Raw genomic sequence first — 27,372 nt, 5'->3', positions numbered from 1 at the left:
TTTAAAAAAGAAAGCGATGTTAATTTTGATTTCATTAAATTTTCCCGATCTAAAAGGTATACCAGAGGCTCAATGGTTTTGAATTTTGATTGTATTGTGAAATCATATTAAATTTAGAGTATAATGGTTTTCAATTTAAAGTTTAATGGCTTTGAATTTAGAGTATAATAAACTAGGATTTAGATTATATTGGCAAAAAATATTAGGACGGTTCTGAATTTCGAATGTATTATGAAATTATATTAAATATAGAGTGTAGTGGTTTTGAATTTAGATTATACTGGTTTTAAATTTAAAGTGTAATGTTTTACTAAAGCAATGGCTGCAGCAGAATGGTAAGTATTTTGGTAAAATGGTAAGTAAAAAAAATGAAAAATGGTAAGTAAAATATGCAAAATTGGTAAGTAAAAAATCAAAATTGGTAAGTAAAAACTCTAAATTGGTAAATGAAACATTAAAATTGGTAAGTAGAAATCAAGATTGGTAAGTAAAACATAAAAATTAAAAATTCCTAAGTAAAATAATCAAAAATGGTGACTAAATAAATCAAATTCGGCAAGTAAAAAATTGAAAATGGTGAGAAAAAAAAAATCAAGAAGGTAAGTAGAAAAAACTAAAATGGTAAGTAAAAATATCTAAAATGGTAAGTAAGAAAATCTAAAATGGTAAGTAAAAACAAAACATAATTGGTAGGTAATAAAATCAAAAATGTTAAAATGTTTTACTATTAGAACAATGCTATGGAAAATTTTCTGTTTAGGAATTTATCAGTGACGCCTGTCGGGGCAAAGGGAAATTTTCTGTGTTTTGGGAATTTATGAGTGTCGCTCTTTGCGCAAATGAAAATTTTCTGTGTTTTGAAATTTATTAGTTCTGCCCTTTGGGGCAAAGGGATTTTTTTTGTTTAAGTTCTGGTCTTTGGCAAAAAGGAAATTTTTCTATGTTTTGGAAAATTATTTGTTCTGCTCTTTGGGGAAAAGGGAAATTTTCTGTGTTTTGGGATTTATGAATTTCGCTCTTTGGGGCAAAGGAAAATTTTCTATGTTTTGGGAAATTATTAGTTCTGCCCCTTGGGGCAAAGGGAAGTTTCTGTGTTTTGGAATTTATCAGAATTACCTGTTGGGGCAAAGGAAAATTTTCTGTGTTTTGGGAAGTTATTAGTTCTGCCCTTTTGGGGCAAAGTGAAATTTTTTGGGTTTTGGGAAATTATTAGTTCTGCCCTTTGGGGCAAAGAGAAATTTTCTGTGGTTAGGGAATTTATTAGTTCTGCCCTTTAGGGAAAAGGGAAATTTTCTATGTTTTAGGAAATTATTAGTTCTGCCCCTTGGGGCAAAGGGAAATTTCCGTGTTTTGCGAAGTTATTAGTTCTGTTCTTTGAGGCAAAGGGAAATTTTCTGTGTTTTGGGAATTCATGATTTTTGCTCTTTGGGGCAAAGGAAAATTTTCTATGTATTGGGAAGTTTATCAGTGTCGCTTGTTGAGGTAAAGGAAAATATTCTGTGTTAAGTTGCGTCCATTGGGAAAAAGGGAATTTTTCTATGTTTTGGGAAATTATTAATTCTGCTGTTTGGGGCAAAGCGAAATTTCCGTGTTTTGGGAAGTTATTAGTTCTGTCGTTTGAGGCATAGGGAAATTTTCTGTGTTTTGGGAATTTATGATTTTTGCTCTTTGGGGCAAAGGAAAATTTTCTATGTTTTGGTAAGTTATCGGTGTCGCTTGTTGAGGCAAAGGAAAATATTCTATGTTTTCGGAAATTATTCGAAAAATATTCTGTGTTTTGAGAAATTATTAGTTTCACCATGTGGGGCAAAAGCAAATTTCCTGAGCAAAGGGAATTTTTTGGAGAGTTATAAAATATATTTACTTGTACCATCTGGATCATTTTTGTTTTTCTTTCCTTACTATTTTTGATTTTTTAATTACCTATTTTGGTTTTTTACTTACTATTTTTGATTTTTTACTTACCAAATTTCTCTTTTTTCCAATTTTGATGTTTTACTTACCAAGTTAATTTTTTACTTACCGTTTTTACCAAAATACTTACCAAAAATGTTTCTTCCAAAAGAATTTAAGCTCAAATATATCAAATCTAGGGAATAATTGTTTTAAATTCTGGTAATCTAAATTTAAAACCATACACTTCCTAACATTTCCCAACTCCAAATTTTTCTCTGTGTAGTTACATTATTAAAATTGTATCAGTAAAATCAATACCAGGAATATTAAATCTGGTAACTACGAAAGTTTTCTCTGGGTAAAGAGTTTGTTCGTTTCATTGTTAATTTGTATGATTAAATGAAAACATTGGAGAAATAATTCTTTGTATAGTTTGAGTATTACAGACACAACAAGTGTCTCTTTAATAGATATTTATGCGTTTCCGTAAACAAAATGCAAATGATTTCTCAGAGATAGAAGTTAATATTCGCATTAGGAATTTTCACATAGTGCACGATATTTGAAAAAGCTGTAACTGCATTTATACTCACACATAGGAATATTCTATATAAAATCAATATTGGAGTATTTGGTGTCCTCGAGAGCTTTCCCAATTCATTGCATGAAACGATGAAAATTGCAATTTTAAATTAGAAAATTTTCTTATTTTCTTTTTGTTTTTGGTTGAATTTCAAGAGTTTTCATGTCAATCTTTGAAATATTGTTCTGTGGCATGAAGAGAGAGGTTCAAGTGATTTTTTTTTTGACGAGACTGAGGAAGATGCTGTCGTCTCCTAAAATAGTACCTCGCGCTTTTTCCCCTAATCAAAACGATATTCACGTGAATGTGGATGAGCATAGTATTAGTACGTTTTTACTGTGGTATGTGTTGTGTTGATGGGCCAGTGTACAAGTGGAATACTTGGTCTATGTACTTGACTTTCAAGTCTCGGTACCCAGAAAGTTGTGAACAGTTTCAACACACGCAGTTCAGTGTTTCAAGAAATCGCGACTTGGTTAGTGCCTCCAATCGCGCTTCTCCGTCACAAAATTTTTTTGCATTAGCGTAAATCGCTCTTGCAATAAAGCGGAGGGTGACCCTAATTTACATTTTTACTTGAAAATTAGTGATTCCCTATTCTAAAACCACTTTGAGTATTAATGAGTTTGGATTTATGCTAAATAGTGTGTGATACACAAGTCTTGCATAAGTTGCTCTCTGCAGTGCAAATCGCCAAGAATTGTGACTTGTTAGAAGTAATTTTTACGCCAAGAGAGAGGATGGATGAATTTAATCTCATGAAGGCACATATAATAGCATCTATAGATGGCCACAGCAGCTGTATTCATCGTCGAGCTTCAAAGGTACTTTTCCATATTTCGCTTTTGTTAAATAATTATTATTCACAAAATGCTCTCTAAATCAATCATAAAGATTAATGTGTGCCCAATGGTGTTGGCTGAAGATGAAAAAAAAATTCTTTGAGTGGAGAAAGTGCTTGTAAAATTGTCGACAAAAACACTTTATTGAAATTTTCTCATTGATTTCTGATTTCCGTGTACACCACAATTACTCATATTACAATATATTGCAAGACAGGGACAACAAAATGTTATTGTCACGGAAGGTTTTAGTGGACAGTCATATGATAAGCTTTCCATATTTTCCGGAAATTTCATTGAAAGTTTGCAAGTACCTAGCCAAAAGCTCAAAAGACTTTGTGCTTTAGGGTCATTGATCCTCTTGATGTTCTATCGTTTAAAAGCTTAAAACTCTTTTTGGACACACGAGGGTTATTTAGACTGAAATAGTGATAAGACTACTTCACATTGAGATATATGGAAGGTACGTCCTATTCGACAATTGTTAACCCGGATCAAGAATCAAGTCCCAGGATGATTCCAATTAATTTGTTCAAAGTAGGACCGGCGCAATTGATTTTAGAGGGATATCTCCGACTCCGGAACCCCATGAATTACACGATCCCTAATACATGTTTCAGACCTAATGTATGTATGCAGGGGCATGACATTTCCTATGTTTCCCATATGTTTCAAGCGTGCCGAAAAAACTTTGGAGTTTATACGGTGTTTTCTGTCATTGTGGAATGAATTAGCAAAAAATACAAATAGAAAATAAAAGCCAATTTAATATGGAATGGGCAACCGAAGACCCCAAATTGGTTACCTACGTAGTTTTGGAGATATCTCTTGAAATGTGTACGAAAATAGGAAAAAATTTACACTAAAACTGGTCGCATTTCTTAGAGCTAATGTCACCCCCCTGTATGTAGGTATGTTTATTTACAATTTAATGAGCAAAAATATAAAATATATGTCATTAAGGATTAAGGATACCTAGCTTAAGCCGTTTGGCACCTACCAAAGAAATAGATATTACGCACGTGCAGTCTGTCACGAACAAGTGTACAGTGACCCGATGACGTTCTCAACAACCACCGAGTCCGCCATAAAAAGCCACCCCTCCAGTGCAGCTCTACTTACAGGGTAATGCTTAGCCATATGGCTTAATTGTTCTAATTCCTTATCAATCACAATTTTTTGGAAAAATTTAACTAAGGATTTGATTACTAAAGATAATTAACCTATTAGGTTCTGAAAAAGCTATAAAATTACTCGCTATTTCGGAATTATAAACTTTCGGGAACTCGGCCAAACCTGTAGTTTGAAGACCGCTTAAGAAAGACTCTGGAAAAACAATTTACTTAAGAGAGTTCAGAAAAAAAAATTTAAAAAAATCGAAAGCTGTGGGCAAAACCAAAAAAGTCTTTCATCTTAGAATGACTACCTTTTCACTTGCAATCATCGGAGATATCCTTCTACTTAATTTGTTTATCGAAATATGTTTTTTTTTAAATAGTGCTAGTAAATTAAATTCAATCCGGTAATGTCTAGAATTTATTGTGAAGTTTTAGAAAAAACACGGTTTAAAGTTAAACGAAAGTTAGTTAAGAAGTCATAAACTATGATGATCGATGCTGGCCAAAATCCGGAAAACCAAAATCGCGAAAAGCCAAAATCTCGATAGCTAAATTCCCGAAAACTAAAATCCCGAATAGTCAAAACCATGAAAGGAACGAACTCATACGGAGGATAATGTGTAGAATTATTTCTCAAAATACAGAAAATTTTAATTTTCCTCCAAAAAGCAGGGGTGCAATCGTGGAGTAGTTATGACAGTTCTAAGAAATTTTCATGCAACGGATTTTAGCTTTCAGGGTTTTGGAATTTCAGGATTTTGACCCACTCCATCCATTCCAAATTTTAGGTTCTGGAATTTTACCTTTTCATGATTTTGACCAGAACAGCTTCGAATTTTGGTTTTCGGTATTTTGGCCTTTGAGAATTTGGCTTACGGGATTTTAGCTGTTCAGGATTTTTACTCATTCCGAATTTGGCTTTCCAGACTTAGGGCACTCCGGATTTTGACTTTTCAGAATTTTGACTCATTTTTAATTTTGGCTTTCGGGATTTTGGCTTTTCAGGATTTTGACAAGCTTCGAATTTTGGCTTTCGGTATTTTGGCTTTCGGGTTTTGGAATTTCAGAGTTTGACTCATTCGGAATTTTGGCTTTTGAGAATTTAGCTTACGGGATTTGGCTTTCCAGGATTTTGACTCATTTGGAATTTTGGCTTTTGAGAATTTGGCTTACGAGATTTTGGCTTTTCATGATTTTGACTCGTTCGGAATTTTGTTTTTCGGGAGTTTGGCTTTTCATGATTTTGACAAACTTCGAATTTTGGCTTTCGGGTTTTGGAGTTTAAGAGTTTGACTCATTCTGAATTTTGGCTTTCGGAATTTTGGCTTTTGAGAATTTAGCTTACGGGATTTTGTCTTTGCAGTATTTTGACTCATTCTAAATTTTGGCTTTCGGTATTTTGGCTTTCAGGATTTTGACCAGCTCCGAATTTTGGCTTTCGGGATTTTAGATTTTGACCCATTCGGAATTTTAGCATTTCAGTATTTTGACTCATTCGCAATTTTAGCTTTCGAGATTTTGGCTACTACTTTGAAAAACTACTAAACTGCTTTGGATTTAGGATTTCCAGATCTTCGGAAACTGGGCTAAGCCTCCGGTCTGAAATCCGTATTATGCTTCAATCCTTCTGGATACTTTAGAGGGTTTTTTCTTTTCTCTACAAACCTTTCACACATTAAACTTATTTAATTATTTTTTTAAATATTTTAAAAAATTTAACTTATAAGAACATTAAATTATTGTATAAGTTTTGTAACGGCTTATACGACTAATGATTCGGGATTTTCTACCGTTTTGTCCGATGAGGTTAGTTGTGAAGTTGGCGACAGCTGCAGATGAAAAAAATATTATTATTTTTATTATTACTATTATTTATTAATATTCTAAAAACAAATTGCATTTTTATAAGATTTTTGGAAGCTCCTTTTGGATTTTTATATCGGTATTTCAAAGAAAATTTACATAAAAGTTTTGAGTGTAAAAAAATAAAAGAAAGGAAATTATAAATATTTTTATAAAACATAAAAGACAGAAAGTTAAAAATTCATTTTGGTTCTTTATCTCTATTATTCCTAAAATTAAATCACAATGCCTCTACTGTCGTTTTTCTAAATTTCTCGAGTTCTTTCGTGAGTTAGGAAACTCGTTACAATATTTATTCTAATTTATTTTCTAAAATAGAGATAAGATCTAGGAAAATCAAATATTTAATTAAGGAAACAAAAACTAAAAATTATTAATTACATATATTATGTTTTAGAGCTATCTGCTAGTGTTCTTTTTCACAGTTTTCCTTCTTTGATAAATAAAAATTCAGTAAAATGATCAGAATTTAAACGATCAAATTAACAATGTAAATTTTACCAACCAAAACGCGTCATAAAATATTCCAGTAGCGATTTCCTTTAAATCATACATCTTAAGTATGTTTCAAAGTTACATATTTTCACAAGTCCAAAATATGTCCAAAGCTTACATTTCATGAAATTTTGAAGACATAATTATATGTAATTACTTGCTTAGTGCACGGTTGCATTCCTCATTTTTAAAGGAAGACGATGCATCGCAAAAATCCATCACTTCATAAGCAATAAAAAGAAGAAAGTGCCCTGTGAATTTCACTTGTGTAAAGGTCTGCAGACCTGACCTCGCAGATGCAGTGAAATCGCGATGTTCGATGAGCAAAAATCCCAAAATGAAAAAAGAAAAAACGCATAAAAATACTCACCTGGCTGAAGTAGCTAAAATCCTACACATAATGCCTATAAATAAATTCAAAAATTTGATATTGGGGAATTTACGTTTTATGTCACGAAATCATTTTAATACTCTTCACCTTGGTGTGCCGAAAAGTGCATCCCTGTGTCAAGGACGCTGCCGGAAATTCCCCCAATTTTCCAATGCGGCACAAGTATTGATTTCTTCTCGGCTTTTTGGACCATTTTCAGGCAACTATTTGGCACAATAGTTGACTTCTTGACACGATTTGGGTACGAGATTCACGATTTTGGACAAGAGTTTGAGAATTCTTCCATTGGAGAATGAGAGAGAGAAGTGTCGGTCGTTTACCGTCAATTTGGATGATTTCCATTCCATTTAGCTTCAATTGAATTATGCTTTCGTATGTACCAGGAGTAGGGTCAAGGTGCCACTTATGAACATTATAAATACACTTCTATTCCAATTTGTTTAAATTTAATTTTTACCACAAATGAATACTGATTATCTTCGAGGATATACACATAAAATACCCCAAGTAACATATTCTGAGAAAAACTATAAGATATTTAGACGATTTCTAGCCTATTAGGATTAAGGTAAAAATGCAACATTTTCTTATTAAAACTAATCTCTGTGAAGATAACGCTATTATAGTATAAGTATAACTTCAACATTGCGTTAGTAATTCAAGTTAGAATAACGTCATTTTATCGTAAGTGTGACTACAAAGTTTAGATTAGAATTTTGTTAAAAGATTTTCTGTAAGTTTTCATAGTATACCTGTTTATTTAATTATGCATTGTTTTGGACGAAAGCGATACCTTTTTTTTATAAAATTTAGATAAATTTTGCCTTTTTCTGGATTGATCATAAGATAAGCATTGCAATTGCTAAACAATATAAAGCATATACAATTTTGTTCCATGTTCCTCAAGTCCAACATTACAATCATAATGTTTAGGGCTAACTTTTGTATAGAGGACATACTGTCCTATTTATTCTAAATTAATTGAATTGAATTGAATTAAATTTAATCGTGAATTTTATAGTATTACAAATTTTGAAATTATTGTAAAAATTCATAAACATTCTACTTTTTTTTAAAGAAATATCGTTTTTATGAAGATCTATATTTTGGTTCATAATCCAAGAAGCAAAGTTGCTGCATTATAGAGCCACAACTTTTAAATGTCTTTCAATGCTCTTCTAAAAGCCTTATAATGAGTATTTTGTATTAAAATTCCGGCAGAAACTCTTAAAATGCTTAAGAGTGTGCCACTTTGCGTTTAGTAGTCTCAGAGATGGAACCAAGAGCGTTATAAGTATGCTATAAGAATTTTCATTTTATAATGTCTTATTTAGAAAATTCTATAAGAGTAGATTAAGAAAACAGTGCTTCTTAATCTATTGGAAGCCATTATTTCAAGCGTATTTAATATCGATTTTGTTTGAGATATAAAATTTAAATATTTATTAAACATTTCGAGTTACAGGTTTTTTCGGATATAAAAATACAAAAAAGAATCTCAGCTAATACAAAACGTTTATGTGTCATTTTTTTATCATTTTTCTCTACGAAAAGAAATTCGGAGAAAGACTACATCATTTTGGATACTGAACAGAATAGTATGAATATATTTATGTGAATAATACATAAATTATTATAAATTATTATTATGGATAAACCGAATTTGTCACCGATCTAGAGGTTAAACGGTAATAGATATAAACTCCCAGTTTCCTCTGACTTTTAATAAAAAAGCATCATCTCCAAACTTTTTTTTCTTTCTGGTTTATTCCAAAAACCGCTCCTAAGGTTTTTCACTAACGAACATGTTTTAGAAGTACCCGTCTGACGCAGTTTTTTACTTTTACCCCGTACACCCCTCATTCTCATATAGAACCACGTTTTTTATTTATTTCGAAAACGAACCCTACAGTTTCTTTGATTTTCGAATATGTTTTGGAGGTAGCACAGGAGAACATTTTGTCCGAGAAATTTTCAAGAACGTATTTTCGAAGATTAAATGTTTAAGTACTCCAAAAATATTGCAGAATTTAGTATAAATTGAAGGTTCCAAAATAAAAAATATGTAATTTATTTACAATATTAAATTTTGAGATGAAATGTAATTCACGAAAAGCTCTATCGCGTCAGTTCGGGCATTCCGCGAAGCTGGAACGCTTTGCCATCCTGTTTTTTTTTAGTAAAAAAAAGTCAGTAAAAGTGAAATTTGGTCAGTAGGGTGGAGTCATCACTTATAGACGTTATACACGTACAGACAGCGTGCAAAAATCCCAAGTTCTTATCTAAAACAGATTTCGAAATATCAAAAAATTACCAGTTTTTGATGTGATGAATAATTTTGTGATTTTACGAAATCTGTTTTAGGTAATGACTTCAGATTTTTGCAAGCTGTCCCTAAGTGGACTCCACCCTACGTAAAAAAAAACCCGGATATAATAAAATTTAAATAGCCAAAAGAATAATTGATTCCATTTTAGTTTCTTACTGACCATAATTAAATATTTTGCTGCTCATTTTTAACTTTTTACTGCCCATTTTGAATTTTTTACTGGTCTTTTGTTTTTTACCCAAAAAAGTAATTGATACTACTTTAGTTTTTTACTGATCACATGGAATATTCTTCGGAATCAATTTTTATTTCTTACCGATCATTCTGAATTATTTACTGATCAATTTGAATTTTCTGTTGACCAATATGATAACATACTGACCAAGTGTTTGAATTTGATCATAATTTTGATCTTAGAATTTAGACATTTCTATATTCTGGATATATTTTGGTTATTTAAAATTTAGACAGAAAATTCCGTTTGGGTATCTTAATCTTCATTTCCAAGACCTTTCGAAATCACTTAAGTTTTCTCAAATTGGTTCATAATGAAAGAAGTTAGTAAAGAATTTATAAAAAAAAAATATGAAAAATATCACTTGTGACGTCTGATCCGTAAACTTCAAATAGGGTAATGTTCAAAAGGGGTATCACCACCCTACATTTCCCCACTTTTTCACTCAAATACTTGCTCAAATACATTGGATTTGAAACTGGAGAATTGTACACAGACGAGTTTACAGTGAATGTGATGGTGTTTTATGTAATACCATCGTAACAATAATTATAAACATAAAGCAGTGCCACCGCCAAGAATATGGATGGCGAAATTGTCTTCTTATGGAACGGCACCTTGCAGCTTTAATGTTGACCATTCGTTTTTGGTTTTTCAGTTGGACGCGGGAACTCGTACCAATAGGATTAATTATTAACCTGATTCGCTTTCAATGTGTCTTATTGAAAATGAATTGAGAGATTTGGCCAGAGTTTACAAGTGCAATGAAAGTGTAAGATTGCTTACACTTCTCTATTCATAGCAACGATCAATTAATTTTTTTGAAGGAGTGATTAGAAGATTTTTTTTGTTGTGTGCAAGTGAAATAAGTTTTAATATAGTGAGATTTAATAAAAAAAACTGTAGCACTTAAAAAAAATGTCTAAAACTATCACAAACCTTGTTCAAGACTTGAAAAATGTACGTATAGCGAGTTTCTCTCATCATATGATTGTAAAATTTGTGAAAATTTCATGGTTCCCCCTTTTATAAATAAAATTTGGCTCAATTTATTGTGACGCTTTTATGCTAAAAATGCCAATACTGTGTGTCTTTCAGTAACAATGGGAACTAATGTTGATTTTCGTTGACTATCGCAAGAGAATCACATAAATTATCATCACGAAAGCACCGAAAGCACCATGAAAAATAAACCTATTATAAAAAAAGAGACTTTTAGACCTACAGTACTTTCGAATAAATAGTGGCAACCTCAAAAAAAGGTGATTGCATAAAAATTGAGGTGGTCGGAGACTGTAACACAATCTTTCATGAAATTTTCGGTCAATCATTATGTCATATGTGAGGAAAAAGAAAATTATCTAACAAGTAGTACGACGACCACGAATCACTCAATGAACTCAATGCAACTCTGTAGCTACTTTAATAGCTCCATCAGCATCACACGCACCACAACGCGCCAATTATGCAATTCTTCAGATGGACTCAGTCATTTCCATTTAAAATTGACGATTTTCATCCAAATTCATAAACTAGGTCGCTAAGTCTTGGCCAAGAGTATTGCACTCCCAAAATTTACTGATTGGGAGGAGATTTTGAATGTATTTCGTATTTATCAATCGCTTGATAGGTTTAAGAGAAAGATTTATGGAGCATTGAACCTGAAGTTTAAATGGTCATTTCATCTAAGAAAGTATCCATATGTCTTATGTTTTGAAATTATAAATATGCAAAATTTTATTTAAAAAATGCTGACCTATACGAGCTTCAGACCCCAAGATTAACCATATAGCTTAACTTCTCTGATTTCTCATCAGACAATATTTTTAGGAAACTGTAGGAAACTTGGAATTGAATATTAAGGGCAAATAATTCATTTTATTCTACACTGAGAGAAATACGAGAAACTTAAATAATAACATTCCGGAAATGTTTATTTTACCCTACAGTATTGATCCGAAATCGGTGTAAATATTATACTTTTTAGGTGTATTATGGGTTAAAGTTACCCTTTTTCATGTTAATTTTACCCTTAAAAAGGTGTAAAATTAACATTAAAAAATGTTGATATATTTTTACACCTAAAAAGTGTTAAAGTTATGAGGAAAAAATGTTAATCGAACCCCCGTTTTTGTCTCAGTGTAAGAACTCATTAAAATTGCTTGTTGTTTAGGAATTTAAGACCTTCAGGAACTAGGCTAAACCTCTAATCTGAAACACGCATTACGCAGACTTCAGACTGGATATCTAGCTCAACTCCCGAAGTTTTCCACATTGTAAATAACAATCTACTTGGTTGACAAGAAATTGGAATAATTAAACCATATTCAACAATTAAGTGTAATGCGGGCTTCAGACCAAAGGCTTAGCAATATGGTGTTAAGCGAAATCAGAGAGATCGAGGCTTAAGTGATGCGAACACCTGAGAACGACCCTCAGACACCACTGCACTGCCTTGGCACTCGTCATGTACTGAGTAACTGGCCGAGCAATGAGCGAATGTCTTGCCTCTGGGTGGACGCTATGCTCGTGTGGGTCATACCGTTATGGTATAAACTCTAAGGGTAATACGGGTTTCAGACCTAAGGCTTAGTCAAATGGCTTAACTGCTCTAATTTCTTATCAATCACAATTTTTTGGAAAAATTTAACTTAGGATTGGATTATTAAAGATAAGTGACGTATTAGGCTCTCAAAAAGCAATGAAATTGGTCGCCATTTAGGATTTTGAGACCTGCGGGAACTGGGCTAAACCTCTAGTCTGAAGACCGCTTAAGCCACATCAGAGGGATTTTATGCTTATCGTGGCTTTTCGCCTAACAATGATTAATTTTTTCTAAATTATTATGGCAAAAAACAAACGAGCAGTAAAAAAAAATCAAAATGGGCAGTTAAAAAATTAAAAATGAGCAGTAAAATATTTAATTATGGTCAGTAAAAAACTTAGATCTTTACAAAAATGAGTCTAATTTATATATTTAACATTTAAAATTGTTGCAGATAGAATTAAAAGCCCTTTATTTTCCCTTTGACAAAATTTGGACGATAATATCACTTTATAGTCAAAGAAACACGGTATTATAGAACTTTTTTATAGAGAAGTTCTATAGAGAAGTTTAAAAAAGGTCTATACCGTTCTTCTTTGACTATAAATTAATTACCTAAAAAGACGAAGAACACAATTCGATAATATCACTGCTTCAAATTTTTTTTGTTACCGCTCAATTTTAACTTTTCACTGCTCATTTATACAATGCCATTTATTATTAGTCAAGAATTTTTTGGAAAATTAAGATTAAAAAATTAATGTTATGAGCAAATGACTCATTAAATTCTGAAAAACCAATAAAACTGGTTGCTATTTAATTTTCAGTTTTTTGGGAACTAGGATAAAGCTTAGGTCTGAAGCCGGTATAAATCCCGTATATGGTTTAGACCGTTTAGCCATTTGGCTTATCTTTTCTAATATCTTCTCAGCCAATATCTTTGGAAAATCTTTGACTGAGGATTGGATATTAATTGGATTGGATGATATGCAATTCTACGTCAAAGATTTTCTAAATGTTGGCTTAAAAGAGATTAGAAAAGATAATTCATATGGCTAAACGGGTTAAACTTTATACGGCTTTAGACGTAATGTTTCAATATGGTTTAACTTAGCTAATTCCTTATCAGCCAAATACCTTTGAAAAATCTTTAATTTAGGATTGGATATCAAAGACAAGTTATCCAATAGATAAAAAATCAACAAAATTACTCGGAATTTAAAATTCAGGAACCTTTAGGAACTGGTCTAATTTATCAGTTTAAAAATTAGTGCTTTATGTCTGACTATATAAGATTAGGATTGTGTATTGTAAACAAGAAATTATAGACTAATTATAGACGGTGGTAATCGTTAACCAGACCTAATGGTTCGATAAACATATGGCTTAATTGTTCTAATTTCTTATCAACCAATGCCTTCGAAAAATCTTTTAGAAATCAAAAATAAATAATCCATTAGATTTTGAAAAATCAATAAAATTGCTCGGCATTTAGAATCCAGAAACCTTTGCGAGCTGGAAAATACCTCTAAACTTAAGAAGATCGTTTTACCTATGAAGACCGGATTGGCATTTTGTATTAAAGGAAACTGTTCTCATAGATTTTTTAAAATCTCTATAAGAAATTGTGGTTAAAACTTTGCGATTAAAAATGTCAAAATAGTGCAATATTCTTGATGTAGATTTTTGTTTAAGGATTGAGATTAATGCACTTAATCCGGAGATTACTCTATACATCTTTTTTTTGCATTTACATACAAAGGCTGCTTTTTTATGATTCATTGTCTTTGAAAAAGACAATTTTAAAGAGTCTATATTTTCTTTAAACTTTTGAACTAATACGCATCAAACTTCATAAAGTCGTGGCTGAATTAGAATATCAAACTCTTCCTTAATTAACAGGTTTAAAAAAAAACGCAGCAGTCTCGAACTCATCTAATAGGTATCTTGCGAATACGACCTCACTGCGAATTTTCTTTCCTGTTTATTTTAAATCAACTCATTTGGATATATTTTTTCTAAATGAAGCATGAGAAAAGCATTTCTCTATCGGTAGCATTTTTGTAATCCAATTTGAAATAAAAATGTAATGATTGTTTTTGTTATTTGTGGAGTACATTTTTAATCAAGCATGATGACGTTTTACTAGACTAGAGACTTCCTTAATAAATTTTTATTGGCAATAATTTTAAATTGCTTAGATGTAATAAAATCGATGAAGGTTTTTATTTAATATTTTAGTTAGGTTATTCTTTTGCATTCCTATTTTTTATTAGATTTTTTGGATTATGATATAAATATACCTTTGTGCAAATTGGTTATTTTTATACCTAAAATACTTAGTTATTTGTCATTTTTGCCAAATTTTCAATTCAATGCAAGTTGGTTTGCGAATCACGAAGTTGGTTTGCGGAACCAATTATATCCATGGTAGGGACCTAGTTCCATTTAAAAACTAGAGAAAAAACCCTTTTTTAAAGATGTTTTAGTGCCCTATAAATTTAAATCTTTTCTTCATATAAATTTCATTATTCGTAGTATTTTTGAAGCTTATAAATATAAAGTATTAAGAGTTATAAATTTGCAATCTATATAGTCTTGCATGGAATAAAATAAATTTGGATGAAAATAAAAACATAATTTTTATAAAAAAATTAAAAATTTAGAAAAGGTAATATCAAAAATATTTTCATACTAATTTTAAATAAAACCATCAAATAGCGCGGGCGTTAGGACTTAAAAAATAAGTTCAATTTCTTCTAATAAAATTTGTTTTATTCATTTAGATAAAAATTAGGTCTTAAGTATAGGAGAGACCGGGGAGATTTGGGACAGGGGTAGTGTGGGACAAGGCGATTTTTTCAATTAATTTTTGAAATAAATGGGATTTAACCATTACTGTATCGTAGGCAATATTAAGATGTATCTTGACTAAAAGAATGGATATCCTCAGTTTTATTGTTTAAATTCTATGAACACTTTTTTTTAAAAATTGATATAAATTGTATATTTTGACGTCTCGGTTTTCCTCTTTGTATTTTATATCAGCGATATATAATCAAAACTTTTTTATCTCATTAGGTAGCAGTGTAATCTGGGAACATATTTTTATAAAAGTTTCAGAGATTATACGCTCTTGTTTTTTACATAAAGGTTTTAAATACCAAAACTACACGTGGGGATGTTTGGGACACTTGAAAGGGGATGAATGGGACGTTGATTTTCGACAAGATTGTAGGTGGTGTGCAATTGTTTATTGTCAAAATGAAGAGTAATGTCCAGTTTCTACTGGAAATCTCCCTTTTGTGCAAATTTTATCAGTGCCGCAGATTTCTCTAACTATAGGGACAATTAAACTATCATTGTCTTGAGAATCAATAATTCCTTCTCAGAGGATATTCGATCTTTGCCCAATCTAGTTAAAACCTATTTTTTTCGAAAATTTCTCGAACAAGTTCTCCAGAAAAGGCAAGGCGAGAGATAATTCAGAGAAATAATGAGAAAAACAAGTACAATGCAGTTGTCGTAAAATCAAACAGGAATCCATGAATGAGTTCAAAACTAAGAGTTGCAAGAAAATCTACTCGCCTGAGGAACTTGATAATCATGATTGCAATATTTAGAATAAAAAAAGAAAAGAAAGGTAGATGGAAAATAAGAAGAAAATACTTTAAATAATTGATTGACAATAAATGACTTTACTGTACAAATAAAATTGATATTAATTTCTAAGTGTAAATAAAAGATGAAACATTTTTATTTCTATCAGAAATATTTTTAATCTGGTATTTAAAATTAATTAACGTGTTCCAGTAATACAAATTATGCGAGAAAAAACGCGTCCCAAACATCCCCTTTTGCGTCCCATACTGCCCCACATCGGGGAGGTTTGGGACAAAGCGTCAAGTTAAATATTTTATCTTCTCCAAGAAAACTCAATTGTTTTCCAAGTTCTATCGAGTACTTTTTATAAAGTCAATACCCATAAGTATCATATAGACCGCATAAAATTGTAATACACTATCGTGGTTTTTTGGAATACTGTCTCAAAGTCAAAACATAAAAAAGTGTCCCAAACCTCCCCGGTCTCCCCTAATAGAATTTTTAGAATTATTCTACCACTTAAGTATGAAAAATAATTTTTAAATAAAAAAAATTATTGAAATATCCAATAAATTTTGTAAAATTTTAAAAGAAATCTGCAATTCTAAATTGTGAAATCTAAATTTTTCTTTTAAATCAAAATATCAAAGTCTGGAGGAATTTGAGAGATAATGTAAAATATAACAAGTTATGTAATGTTATTACTGAACTGAGCCAATCGGTCATGAGTCGGTATAGTACCCGTAATAATTAATGTATCTTTCTCAAATATTTTTCAATGTGTTCGAGAATATGTTTTCAACTATATCACAAAATTTACTAGTTCTAGAGGATTATCGATCACTCAAAGACCTTTCAATTTCTCATTACACAGAAATTATCAGTTCAGTAGATTTTGAGATTTAAGCAATTGAGTAACAAAAAATGAGAAATAAAATTTCGTCAGGATTTTTTTTTTGAAAAATTTCAAAATAATTTTGCATTTCATCAAAAGCCATTAGGAAGTGCATTGAAACTTCTTAAAAGATTGCTTGTCATATTTTTGGGCTACTGTGCTAGATGTACTTGGCAAGAGGTGATAAAGCATCTTATCGTAAGCCTGTTCTTGACCAATTTTCAAGGGTTTCCGATTACACTATCAAAGGCATTTTAATCGACAAGATAATGACCAATGTGAGTAGAGAATCGCCACACTTATTTAATAAGCTCACAAATAAATTCAATCTGTTTCATTATCACCCGCATGAAAGTGAATGCAGACCTTTTATGATTTAGTTTATTGTTTGTGAACAGTGGATGAGGCAATAGGGAAATGAAAAACATTAAAATTGACTATTTGGATTTGCGCTTTTTGTACACCAAATACAACATAATCGACAGTGATTGTTTGGGGGGAAGAATTCAATTTCCTGTCTGCAACAAGTGAAGGTTTAATATGGGCACATTGAACTTGAAATTGAAAAGGGTTCTTTATTGTAAATTGACATTTATAGGATAATTAAGTGGTTATATACAAATAAGTGATGAAAAATTTTCCCTTTCACAGAATAATGTGTCCTCCGTCGAACCGTCAGTTCTTATGGAAAATGGAACAACAAAGATGATGAATGGCACGACAACGGAGGAAAAACCACAGATTAAGGCTGAAACTATCACAGCAGATTGCAGTGATCACCAAATATCAGTGAATGAGTACAAAAAACTGCGGAAACTCTTATGCTATGACGATGTAAATTACCTTTTTTTTTAATTTTTATTTTGGAATTCACGGGCAAGTCAGTGACTTTAATGAATTAATCTTCTTTTCTTTTATTGCTGGTTTTTCCCTCTTCTCCACGTGCAAATCAGGCGCCAAAATACCTGCAATTTAACTCCTACATTCGCAATGGCTACAGAAATCTACTTCCAACCAAATTGTGCCTTGAAAGTATTTTCTGGTGGACTAATGAGACGGTAAATCACGCATTTAAATATGCCCATAAATTAGCCAAAATTTCCTCAATCTCTGTCATTGGTTCATTTCTCAACAGATAAACATTTGGAGTCACATTTTTGGATGGTTCCTATTCCTAGGACTCAGTTTCGTAGACATCACCTTCCTCAACATTCATGCCACCACCCAAGACAAAATTGTGGTGTGTGCCCTTCTCATTTGCTTCCAGATGTGCATGATTCTGTCCTCGGTGTACCATACCTTTTCCTGCCGATCAGAGAAAGACTACGACTGCTTCCTGGCTTATGATCTGCTCGGTATTGCCTTGTCACTCTTTGCTATCTACATTAGTGGCATTTACTACGCTTTCTGGTGCCATGATGTGAGTACAAGTTGCCCTTTTATTGCGGAAGTACCCAGGGAAAATTTATTATTCTCAGAATATTTTGTTGGTGTAATTTCTACTTTTGAAATTGGGAAACAAGTAAAATATTTTAGCTGAAGAAATTTCACAGAGTGTCTCATTGCTAAAGCAAACAATTTGAAATTAAGTTACTGGTTGTTGTCTATATACAAGATAGTACTTGTGATTTGAACTCAGATTCAATAGTTCCTGTTCAGTAAACCCCGGGGTACTCTATACAATTTTCACGGAATACAAAGCTCATATATTTCTGGGAATTCATGTTAAACAAGCAGGGACCCAGGTGAACCTATACACTTTTTCAAGGCCCTCACAGAGAATCCAGGGAACCCATAATTTTTTCAGAGACCCGGTGACCCCAGAGCCCATATATTTTTCAGGGACCCTACAGGGGACAGATATATTTTGCAGGGGACCTTTACATTTATTTTAGGAAACCTGGGAAACTCATACATTTTTCAGAGAATCCGCGGATTCCCGCGGGAAGCCTATACATTTTTCAGGGAACTTACAGGAAACCTATACATTTTTTAGGGATCCTGGGAATCCATTAATATTACAGAGAACTTATAGGGAACCTATATATTTTTGAGGGAACCTGGGAACCTATTGATTTTTCTGGAAACTCACAAGGAACCTATACATTTTTAGGGAACTTGGGAACCCATTAATTCTTCAGGGAACTTACGGGGAACCCATACGTTTTTTTGGGAACCTGGGAATTCATTAATTTTTCAGGGAACTTACAGGGAAATTATTGGAACCTATACATTTTTTAGGGATCCTGGGAATCCATTAATTTTTCTGGGAACTTACAAGGAACCTATACATTTTTAGGGAACTTGGGAACCCATTAATTCTTCAGGGAACTTACGGGGAACCCATACGTTTTTTTGGGAACCTGGGAATTCATTAATTTTTCAGGGAACTTACAGGGAAATTATTGGAACCTATACATTTTTTAGGGATCCTGGGAATCCATTAATTTTTCTGGGAACTTACAAGGAACCTATACATTTTTAGGGAACTTGGGAACCCATTAATTCTTCAGGGAACTTACGGGGAACCCATACGTTTTTTTGGGAACCTGGGAATTCATTAATTTTTCAGGGAACTTACAGGGAAATTATTGGAACCTATACATTTTTTAGGGAACCTGGGAACCCAATAATTTTTCAGGGAACTTACAGGGAACCTATACATTTTTTAGGGAACCTGGAAACCCAATAATTTTTCAGGGAACTTACAAGAAACCCATACATTTTCTTAGGGAATCTGGGTGCACATTAATTTTTCAGGGAACTTACAGGGAACCTATACATTGTTTTAGGGAACCTGGAACCCAATAATTTTTCAGGGAACTTACAGGGAAATTATTGGAACCTATACATTTTTAGGGAACTTGGGAACGCAATAATTTTTCAAGGAACTTACAAGGAACCTATACATTTTTTTGGGAACCTGGGAACCCATTAATTTTTTAGAGAATTTACAGGGAACCCATATATATTTTTAAATAATCCAGGGAACGCATTAATTTTTCTGGGAACTTACAGGGAACCTATACATTTTTTAGGGAACTTGGAAACCCACTAATTTTTCAGGGAACTTACAGGGAATCTATACAATTTTAGGGAACCTGAAAACTCAATAACTTCAGGGAACTTACAGGGAACCTATACATTTTTTTGGGAACCTGGGAACCCATTAATTTTTCAGGGAACTTACAGGGAAATTATTGGAACCTATACATTTTAAGGGAACTTGGAAACCCACTAATTTTTCAGGGAACTTGCAAGGAACCTATACTTTTTTTAGGGAACCTGGGAACTCATTAATTTTTCAGGGAACTTACTGGGAACCTATAAATTTTTTGGGAACCTGGGAACCCATTAATTTTTCAGGGAACTTACAGGGAACCTATACATTTTTTAGGGAACTTGGGAACCCAATAACTTTTCAGGGAACTTACAGGAAACCCATACATTTTATTAAGGAACCTGGGTACACATTAATTTTTCAGGGAACTTACAGGGAACCTATACATTTTTTGGGGAATCCAGGAAACCAATACATTTTTCAGGAAACTTACAAAGAATCTATACATTTTATTAGGTAACATGGAAAACCTATATATGCTTCAGGGGATCCGAGAAGCCCACAGAACGTACAGAGAAATCATACATTTTTTAAGGAATTCAGGGAACTCATTAATTGATCGAGGAACTAGGGATACCCATATTTTTTTTAGCAAACTTACAGGGAACCTATGCATTTATTTTAGGGAACCCAGAAAACCCATACATTTATCAGGGATTTTAAGGGTACCTATACATTTTTCAGGGAACCCATACTTTTTAGAGTACATAGGGAACCTATACATGTTTCACGGAACTTGGGTAGCTCATGTATATTTCTTGTAATTCATTGTAAACCTATAGGGGACCCCGTACATTTTATCAAGGCATTCACGAGGAGCCCAAAGGAAACCCTCAGAATCCAAACATTTTTTAGGGAACCCTTAGAATACAATCCAATTTTTTTTCGGAATCCAGGAACATATATTTTTCCAGGAAACTCGGAGAACTCAATTAATATTTCTAGGAACCAGAAACTCGAGCTAGTCTACTTGCTTATAAGTTATCCCTTATTGACCATCATTATCAAACCTTAAAAGATTTTGTCGATTTTCTCAAATTTAAGCATATTTACAATAATTTTCCAAAAATTTTGTCTATATTGCGTGGTCGGCTTATATCTAGTTATTTCTCGAATAGCTTTTCATTCACAATTTCTTTACCACTTCTTTAATTATTTTCTTATATATTATTTTAGTATTATATGTAATAAACAAGACTGGTAATTATGAATTTTTGTAAGAAACACGATAAAAATGCTTAAGTTTGAGAAAAACGATGAGGTTTTTGATAGTGACGGTATGGATTTTTTTCGGTTAATGTAAGTTTCCTGCAAGGTATAACTTCTACGACAGCATAGATACTACTTTTTTATTAAATTATAAATTTTCTCCCTAAGATACCACTTAAAAACTGCAATAAATGTAATTTTCCTACCACCTAAATATCACTGAATAAATAACATATGTGAGAGTTTTTTTTAAAAAAGTTTTTCTAAGCTCAGTTATATTTCAAACGAATCCCAAAAAACAGTCACTGTAATAGCACCTGTAAGCATTTTACTGCCATTTAAATCTTTTTAAGTACTATAAAAGTCTAATAAAAATTATAGAACTGTAATTTACATATTAAAGAAGGTACTAATACGTCAAATGTTCAACTCATTGGACTGTTCTAGAATAAATTTGAAGTATTCCGAAAGATTTAATAAGACAATAATATGCAAAGTTTAGTTTGTTTGGATTTTTGAAAACTTAAATTTTTGTAACAAAAATTGCCAAAAATTCTAGCAGTATATTTTAGTATTTTGTTTTCAGTTTAATATAAAACTGCAATAATGAGCTATTGGGTTAGTTATATTTTTTCTAGCTACATTTTATAGCTCTAATTCTTTTGTGATCTAAGTACAAGAAACTGCAAGAATAGCTTTCAATTTAAGAAAATTCGCCTGCGATACGTTGATTTAAAACTAGAGGACTGAAACGATTAAACGTGAGCTTATATTGCTTATTGCGGTTTAAATATATACAACTACAATAAACTTGATTTTATTTGAAATGAAGAGTCACTGACTACTAGAAAACTGCTAGAATTCTATCAGTTTTAAGCCTCAGCTTCTTCAGTTTCAATTTCAATTAATGTCTCTTTTAGTGTGATACAATTGCAGTAAAATAATTGTTAGTTAAAATTAAAATTCGTAAACTTCTAGAAAACTGCTAGAAAAACTTAATGTGTTCTTTATATCTGGTTTTTTTTTAAGTGAGAATGATCTATATTACTGTATTACTCCCTAAAGCATTATTTCAAAAGAACTTTTTTTATTTTTTATTTATGGAATTCAGTGGTAAAATTTGGGTTGCATTTGCATTGAGACAATCTGTGAAATATTGGTGAACTAAGTCATTCGTTTAAATGCTTTACTGCCCATTATTTGCAATAATAATGAAAAATTGAGTAATTTCTCTAAGAAAGAAAGAAAATTTACCACAAATTTATTTCATTGCAGAATTTAAGGAATTTCTACATTTTTACGGTTGGAGCAATTTTCATAACGGCTTTAATTCTTCAAATACCCAAACTGAAAGTGCATTCAAATGTGAAGATGCTCATGTTCGTCGCCTGGGCTGCCTATGGAGTGATCCCAACAATTCACTGGACCATTGAGATGGGTGGATTTGAGAACAGCATGGTTCGCGTAAGTTAGCTCTCTGAAAAGACAGTTTTATGTGAAAAATATTTGATAAATTGGCTAAGAGCTATCTAGGCCTATTTGAAGGTCAAAGGCAACATTTAACATTTAATGCCGTGTGGTTACATGATCATTTGGATGGGGCATTGTGATGGATTTGTGCCAAAAGTGCATATCAAATGGGCTAAACTTTTCACAATTGCCGAAGCGTCACTGCAGACGACTCACGCAAGATTATGATAATTTTGCAATCGACACACTGTGTGAATTTCAGTTGCTTACACAATCACTTTCACGTGTGAATGTTAAACATTTCGTGAAATATAAAGTAGTGTGTTTATGTTTTTCTTGATGAAAAAAAATTCACCTGTGGTCGCATTTTATTCAATTATGTAAAAAGCCATTATCGTGTGACATTCAGAAGGCTGTCCAAAACGTAATTGGACTGTGGATTATCAAATAGTTGAACTTGCTAATATGTTTTCAAAGCCTATCTTTCACCTACTTTTCCACTTTCCTTCTTGCACTCATGGGTTTTAGGTTGAGATTCTTCTGTTTTACTTAATGTAAATGGCACGAAAATGCAAGCTGTTGAAGGTGTTGAAGTGTACTCGGAGTAAAAGAGGAGTATGAATTAGGTTTCTTAAATTCTATCACCAAAAAAATGTCCAAAAGTTTATTGAATTGCCTATAACTTCTTTTATAATTACCAGAATTTGAACATAAGTAGCTCTAATGAAAGGTCTTGTAAAATACTACAACTCTTTAAGACAACACAGTTTCGTTTTACCACCGGTAGTGGCACTGTAGTCAATTGACCAATGTTCAGATTTAATACCGGTTTATCGCCAATTTTTGCCACTATTCGTCACTAATTTATACAGCATCTAAAACCAAATTACTAAAATTAATCATAAGTAATGGCACTGGCACACCTTTTCATTTGAGTGAAATTCAATCAATTGATATTTTACCTCTTACTCTTTCAAAATAAAATCAGGTATAGCTGTCTTTTTCTGTCAAATGAAATTTAAAATAGAAATTGAAAGTAAAATTGAAATTTTAATTTTCATTTGACCGAAAGAGACAGCAATGTCTGTTTCCAGATTGAAAGAATAGGAGGTAAAGTTTCAATCGATTGAATTTCACTCAAATGAAAAGGTGTGCCAGTGCCATAAAAAATAAAAATATTTTAAATGATTTATTGTGCTTTTCTAATGAAAAATTAAAAAAAAATCACTATACTGTTCTTAAATGCTTCTGCATTATCAACTTTTCTTTGTGTTGGTTCTTGTCACGACTGTTTGGGTGTTTTAGATCTCGGCGAAGACTGGCGGAAAACATTCGAGATAGGAACCAGAACAAAGAAAAATCGATAATGCAGAAGCACTTGAGAACAGTAAAGTGCTAATTTCAAGTAAAATTTTTCATTGGAATAGCATTATTAAGGTTTATTTTTGACTTTCCTTATTTTTGCTAAATTTTTCATACATTTTTGTTTCGTTTTGTAATAACTTTTTCTAGGTAACATAGAGCGATACTTTCGGAAAGATTGTTCGTTTTAAACCTGGCGGTTTTGAAAGATTTGCAATAATATTTTCTGTGTATGATAGGATACCGTATATTTCGTGACTTGGAAGCTAAAATTTATCGTGTTCATCAGCCAGTTTACGGTCTAATCTTTAAATCTACCATCTAGAATAAAATACTCTAACAAAGTCCTATTCCAAATAGAATTTATTAATAAAAGCAATTCATTGATGGTAGTCCCAGAATTTGAAAAATTGTACTTCGTCTTCTACGGCAAGAAAGTTTCTTAAGATATCCCAAAATTGAGTTGAATGAATACACTTTTGTATGGAAGTGGTTTAGGTAAATATTTCGTTCATACATTCCAATAACCTTGAAACATTACTCCATTTCTTTTCAAGGTCAAATAGAATTTAAGATATCCTAAAAATATGTTTCTGGAGGAGAAGGAGTGAGTTGGAGGAAAAAAATAGTATGAAATATGAGTCCTCTGCACTGGTAAAAATAAAAGGATCAAATTGATCCAAATTTGATCCTTTTGAAAAGGATGAATCAAATTTCGAACTCTGAATGCACTTTTATCATAACAGAACATGTTAATTTGATCCATCCTTTGCAAAAGGATCAATTTGATTCTTTTATTTTTATCAGAGTGGGTCGACTGGATTGATTTATAAGGGGTCTGAAAACATCCTAAATCTCTATCTCCCTGTATTTAGCGTTTACATTAAAAATACGATTTTTGACCTTGCTATAGAGACGTACAGCAATTATTCTAATTTACTAGTACATAACAACAACAACAAGAAAATGAAGACTGACTCTTGAGCTGCTTCGAAATTCGAATAAGAAGTATTTTTACCACCACGTGGATGAAATCATAAGTAAAAATGTCTTTTCTTTAGTTTTCGAAATTCATCTTCGAATTTTTTTTTAAAATGAATGGCGCATTTGATTCTCTAAACGAGCCTCAGCCAAAAGATAAATAGCTTTTTATTTACACCAATTTGCACAAAGTTGCTGTTCGAAAAATTCAAACAGAATTTCGAATTGTCATACTAAAAATTCGCGTAAAGTAAAAAAAAAAATTATGAAGTATTTCTGTAAAAAGGTATCAAATGAGTTAGGCGGTGGTTATGAAGAGATTTAATAAATTGACAAGAATATTATGAGCGTCATTTGTTCGATTTTCCCCATAAGAAAGTGAAGACTGGCACTTGAGTCTCTTCGAAATTCGGACAGGAAGTACTTTAACCACCACGCGGATGAAACAAGAAGTAAAGATGTCTTTTCTTTGGTTTTCGAAATTGATCATTGAATTTTTTAAACTCCTGCTGTGAATGGAGCATTTAATTATCTAAAAGTGTCTCGGCTAAAAGATAAACATCTTTCTATTTGCACAAAATATCGTTGATGTTCGAAAAATGGAAACAAAATTTCGAGTTGTCATACTAAAAAATCGCGCAAAGTAATAAAAATTTGATGATAAAAAAGGTGTCAAAGGAGTTAAATTCTAGGCACACTTACGACTTAAGCCGAGAGACAGCTTAACGTAATTATAATCAAAATAATGAACAGATTACATTTCTATCAGTTTCTTACTAATCCGTCTCTACGCTCAAGCCGAGAAACAGCTTTTAGTTAGTGGGAAACTGTTGCGAATTTAGTTAAATCTTTATTTTGATAATAATTATGTTAAGCTATCTCTCGGCTTAAGTCGTAAGTGTACCTAGCGCATTACTCAGTGATTATGAAGGGATTTAATAAAGAGAAAGGTCATTTCTTGGATTTTCTCTTCAATAAAGTGCAATGAAGGCTGACACATGACGCGAAACCTACAAGAAACTTCAAAATTCGAACAAAAAATATTTCAGCCATCAATCGGACGAAACGAGAAGTAAAAATGTCATGTTTTTGGCTTTCGAAATTCATCTCCGAAAGTCTTTTCTCTTGTGAAATTCCAGCTATGAACGTTCGGATAGACCTTACCTCAGATTCTCACTATCCGATTTGGTTTATCAAAAGCGGGAATGAAAGATAGGGGAGGGTTGGGCAATTTCAGACATGCACGGCTTTTGAAAATATAAAATGTTGTGATATTATTTTTTTTTTGGAAATCTTATTGAACGTTATTAGCTTTAATATTTTACAACATAAACGCTTGGAAAATTACTTTAACAAAATTCAGCTATTTGAAACTGCCTCTTACTCCTCTATTGCAGAATTCTTTGACCTTCTTGAATAATATTCTTCCAAGTAACACAAAGGGTTTTTTAGGCAAAAAAATGAATGAAATTAAACTTTTTTGTGATAATTGGCTATTTTGCAATAAGAATCCCATTTTGTTATAAGGCTAAACCGGCTTATCACTGACTTTACTTTTACCTTTCAGCTTCTTATTCCACGTGTTGTCGGAATGTACATTATTGTCGGCTTGGCCTTCCTCATTTACATCACTCGCATACCAGAGAGATGGTTTTCCGGAAAAGTCGACTATTTGGGCCATTCCCACAATTTGTGGCATATCCTTGTTGTGTGTGCTCTCTACTATTGGCACAACACAGGTGAGTTTCCTCCTAACATTTTCATTCTTTTTCCTGCAACACAAACAGATTTTTTCTGCTCACTCATCACTAACAATTCATAAAACATTTTAAGTGTTGTTATTTTTTCTTAATGTGCATTTTTAACCAAAAAATGTTCACACTAAACATTATTCCATCCATACATTACATTACTAAAAGCAACATTGGCTGTTCATGTTTTTTTTTTTACTCATATAAACCAATAACAAAGCTTATTTTCTCCAATCTTCCTCTTTCTTAAACCAAAAAAAAAAGAAAAAAACAGAAAAAAACGAACTGAAAAATTTTTTATTCCCCTCCCATTTAGGAATGATGTACGCTATACATATGATTGAAAACGGATGTTTGGAGGAAAGAATAAAATGCTATCAGATTCCTTCAGACGTAACACTTTCTTCATAAAGCTTCTATATCCTATTTCATAGTATGTCTCTTCCAATTTTCTTTTTTTTATTTTTTTCTTCATTTATTTTTAAAAAAAGCAATTTTATTCAAAATTAAACAGAGAGAAAATCATTGCTTTGTGTCACACATTTATTGAACTAATTGAGATAAGAAACTTATATAAAATATCTTTTACTATTTCCAGGTATGATTTACGTTGAGTTTAGGATGAACCATGGATGTGCGACGAATTTAAAGATATTTTAGACAATAAATTTGGTTATACTGTT

General features: G+C 32.0%; 1 protein-coding gene across 4 annotated transcripts; it reads left to right on the top strand.

Moving 5' to 3' along the window:
• Positions 1-2,436: 2,436 nt before the first annotated feature.
• Positions 2,437-27,372, top strand: LOC129798706 (progestin and adipoQ receptor family member 3). Of its 4 annotated transcripts, none has more exons than XM_055841994.1 (8): positions 2,437-3,303; positions 17,447-17,629; positions 17,749-17,853; positions 17,931-18,215; positions 22,401-22,589; positions 26,506-26,677; positions 27,006-27,122; positions 27,288-27,372. In XM_055841994.1, exons 1-7 carry the CDS (start codon positions 3,220-3,222, stop codon positions 27,098-27,100), a joined length of 1,113 nt encoding a protein of 370 aa, XP_055697969.1. In that variant the 5' UTR covers positions 2,437-3,219; the 3' UTR covers positions 27,101-27,122; positions 27,288-27,372. The 4 variants fall into 4 exon arrangements, with proteins under 4 accessions (XP_055697969.1, XP_055697970.1, XP_055697972.1 ...); XM_055841996.1 differs by lacking the exon at positions 2,437-3,303 and adding an exon at positions 10,414-10,712; XM_055841995.1 differs by lacking the exon at positions 27,006-27,122 and having other exon boundaries at positions 2,516-3,303.

Source organism: Phlebotomus papatasi, chromosome 1 (genome assembly GCF_024763615.1).
Source record: "Phlebotomus papatasi isolate M1 chromosome 1, Ppap_2.1, whole genome shotgun sequence".
Lineage (NCBI taxonomy): Eukaryota > Metazoa > Arthropoda > Insecta > Diptera > Psychodidae > Phlebotomus > Phlebotomus papatasi.
Note: the sequence above shows the minus strand (reverse complement) of the source record. Positions and strands in the feature narration are given on the sequence as shown.

Excerpts from the sequence above, each read along its gene's own strand:
- LOC129798706 (XM_055841994.1), top strand. The coding sequence starts at position 3,220 with ATGGATGAATTTAATCTCATGAAGGCACATATAATAGCATCTATAGAT. Across the intron at positions 17,630-17,748 it reads AACTCTTATGCTATGACGAT|GCGCCAAAATACCTGCAATT; the intron begins GTAAATTACCTT and ends CGTGCAAATCAG. Across the intron at positions 22,590-26,505 it reads TTGAGAACAGCATGGTTCGC|CTTCTTATTCCACGTGTTGT; the intron begins GTAAGTTAGCTC and ends TTTACCTTTCAG.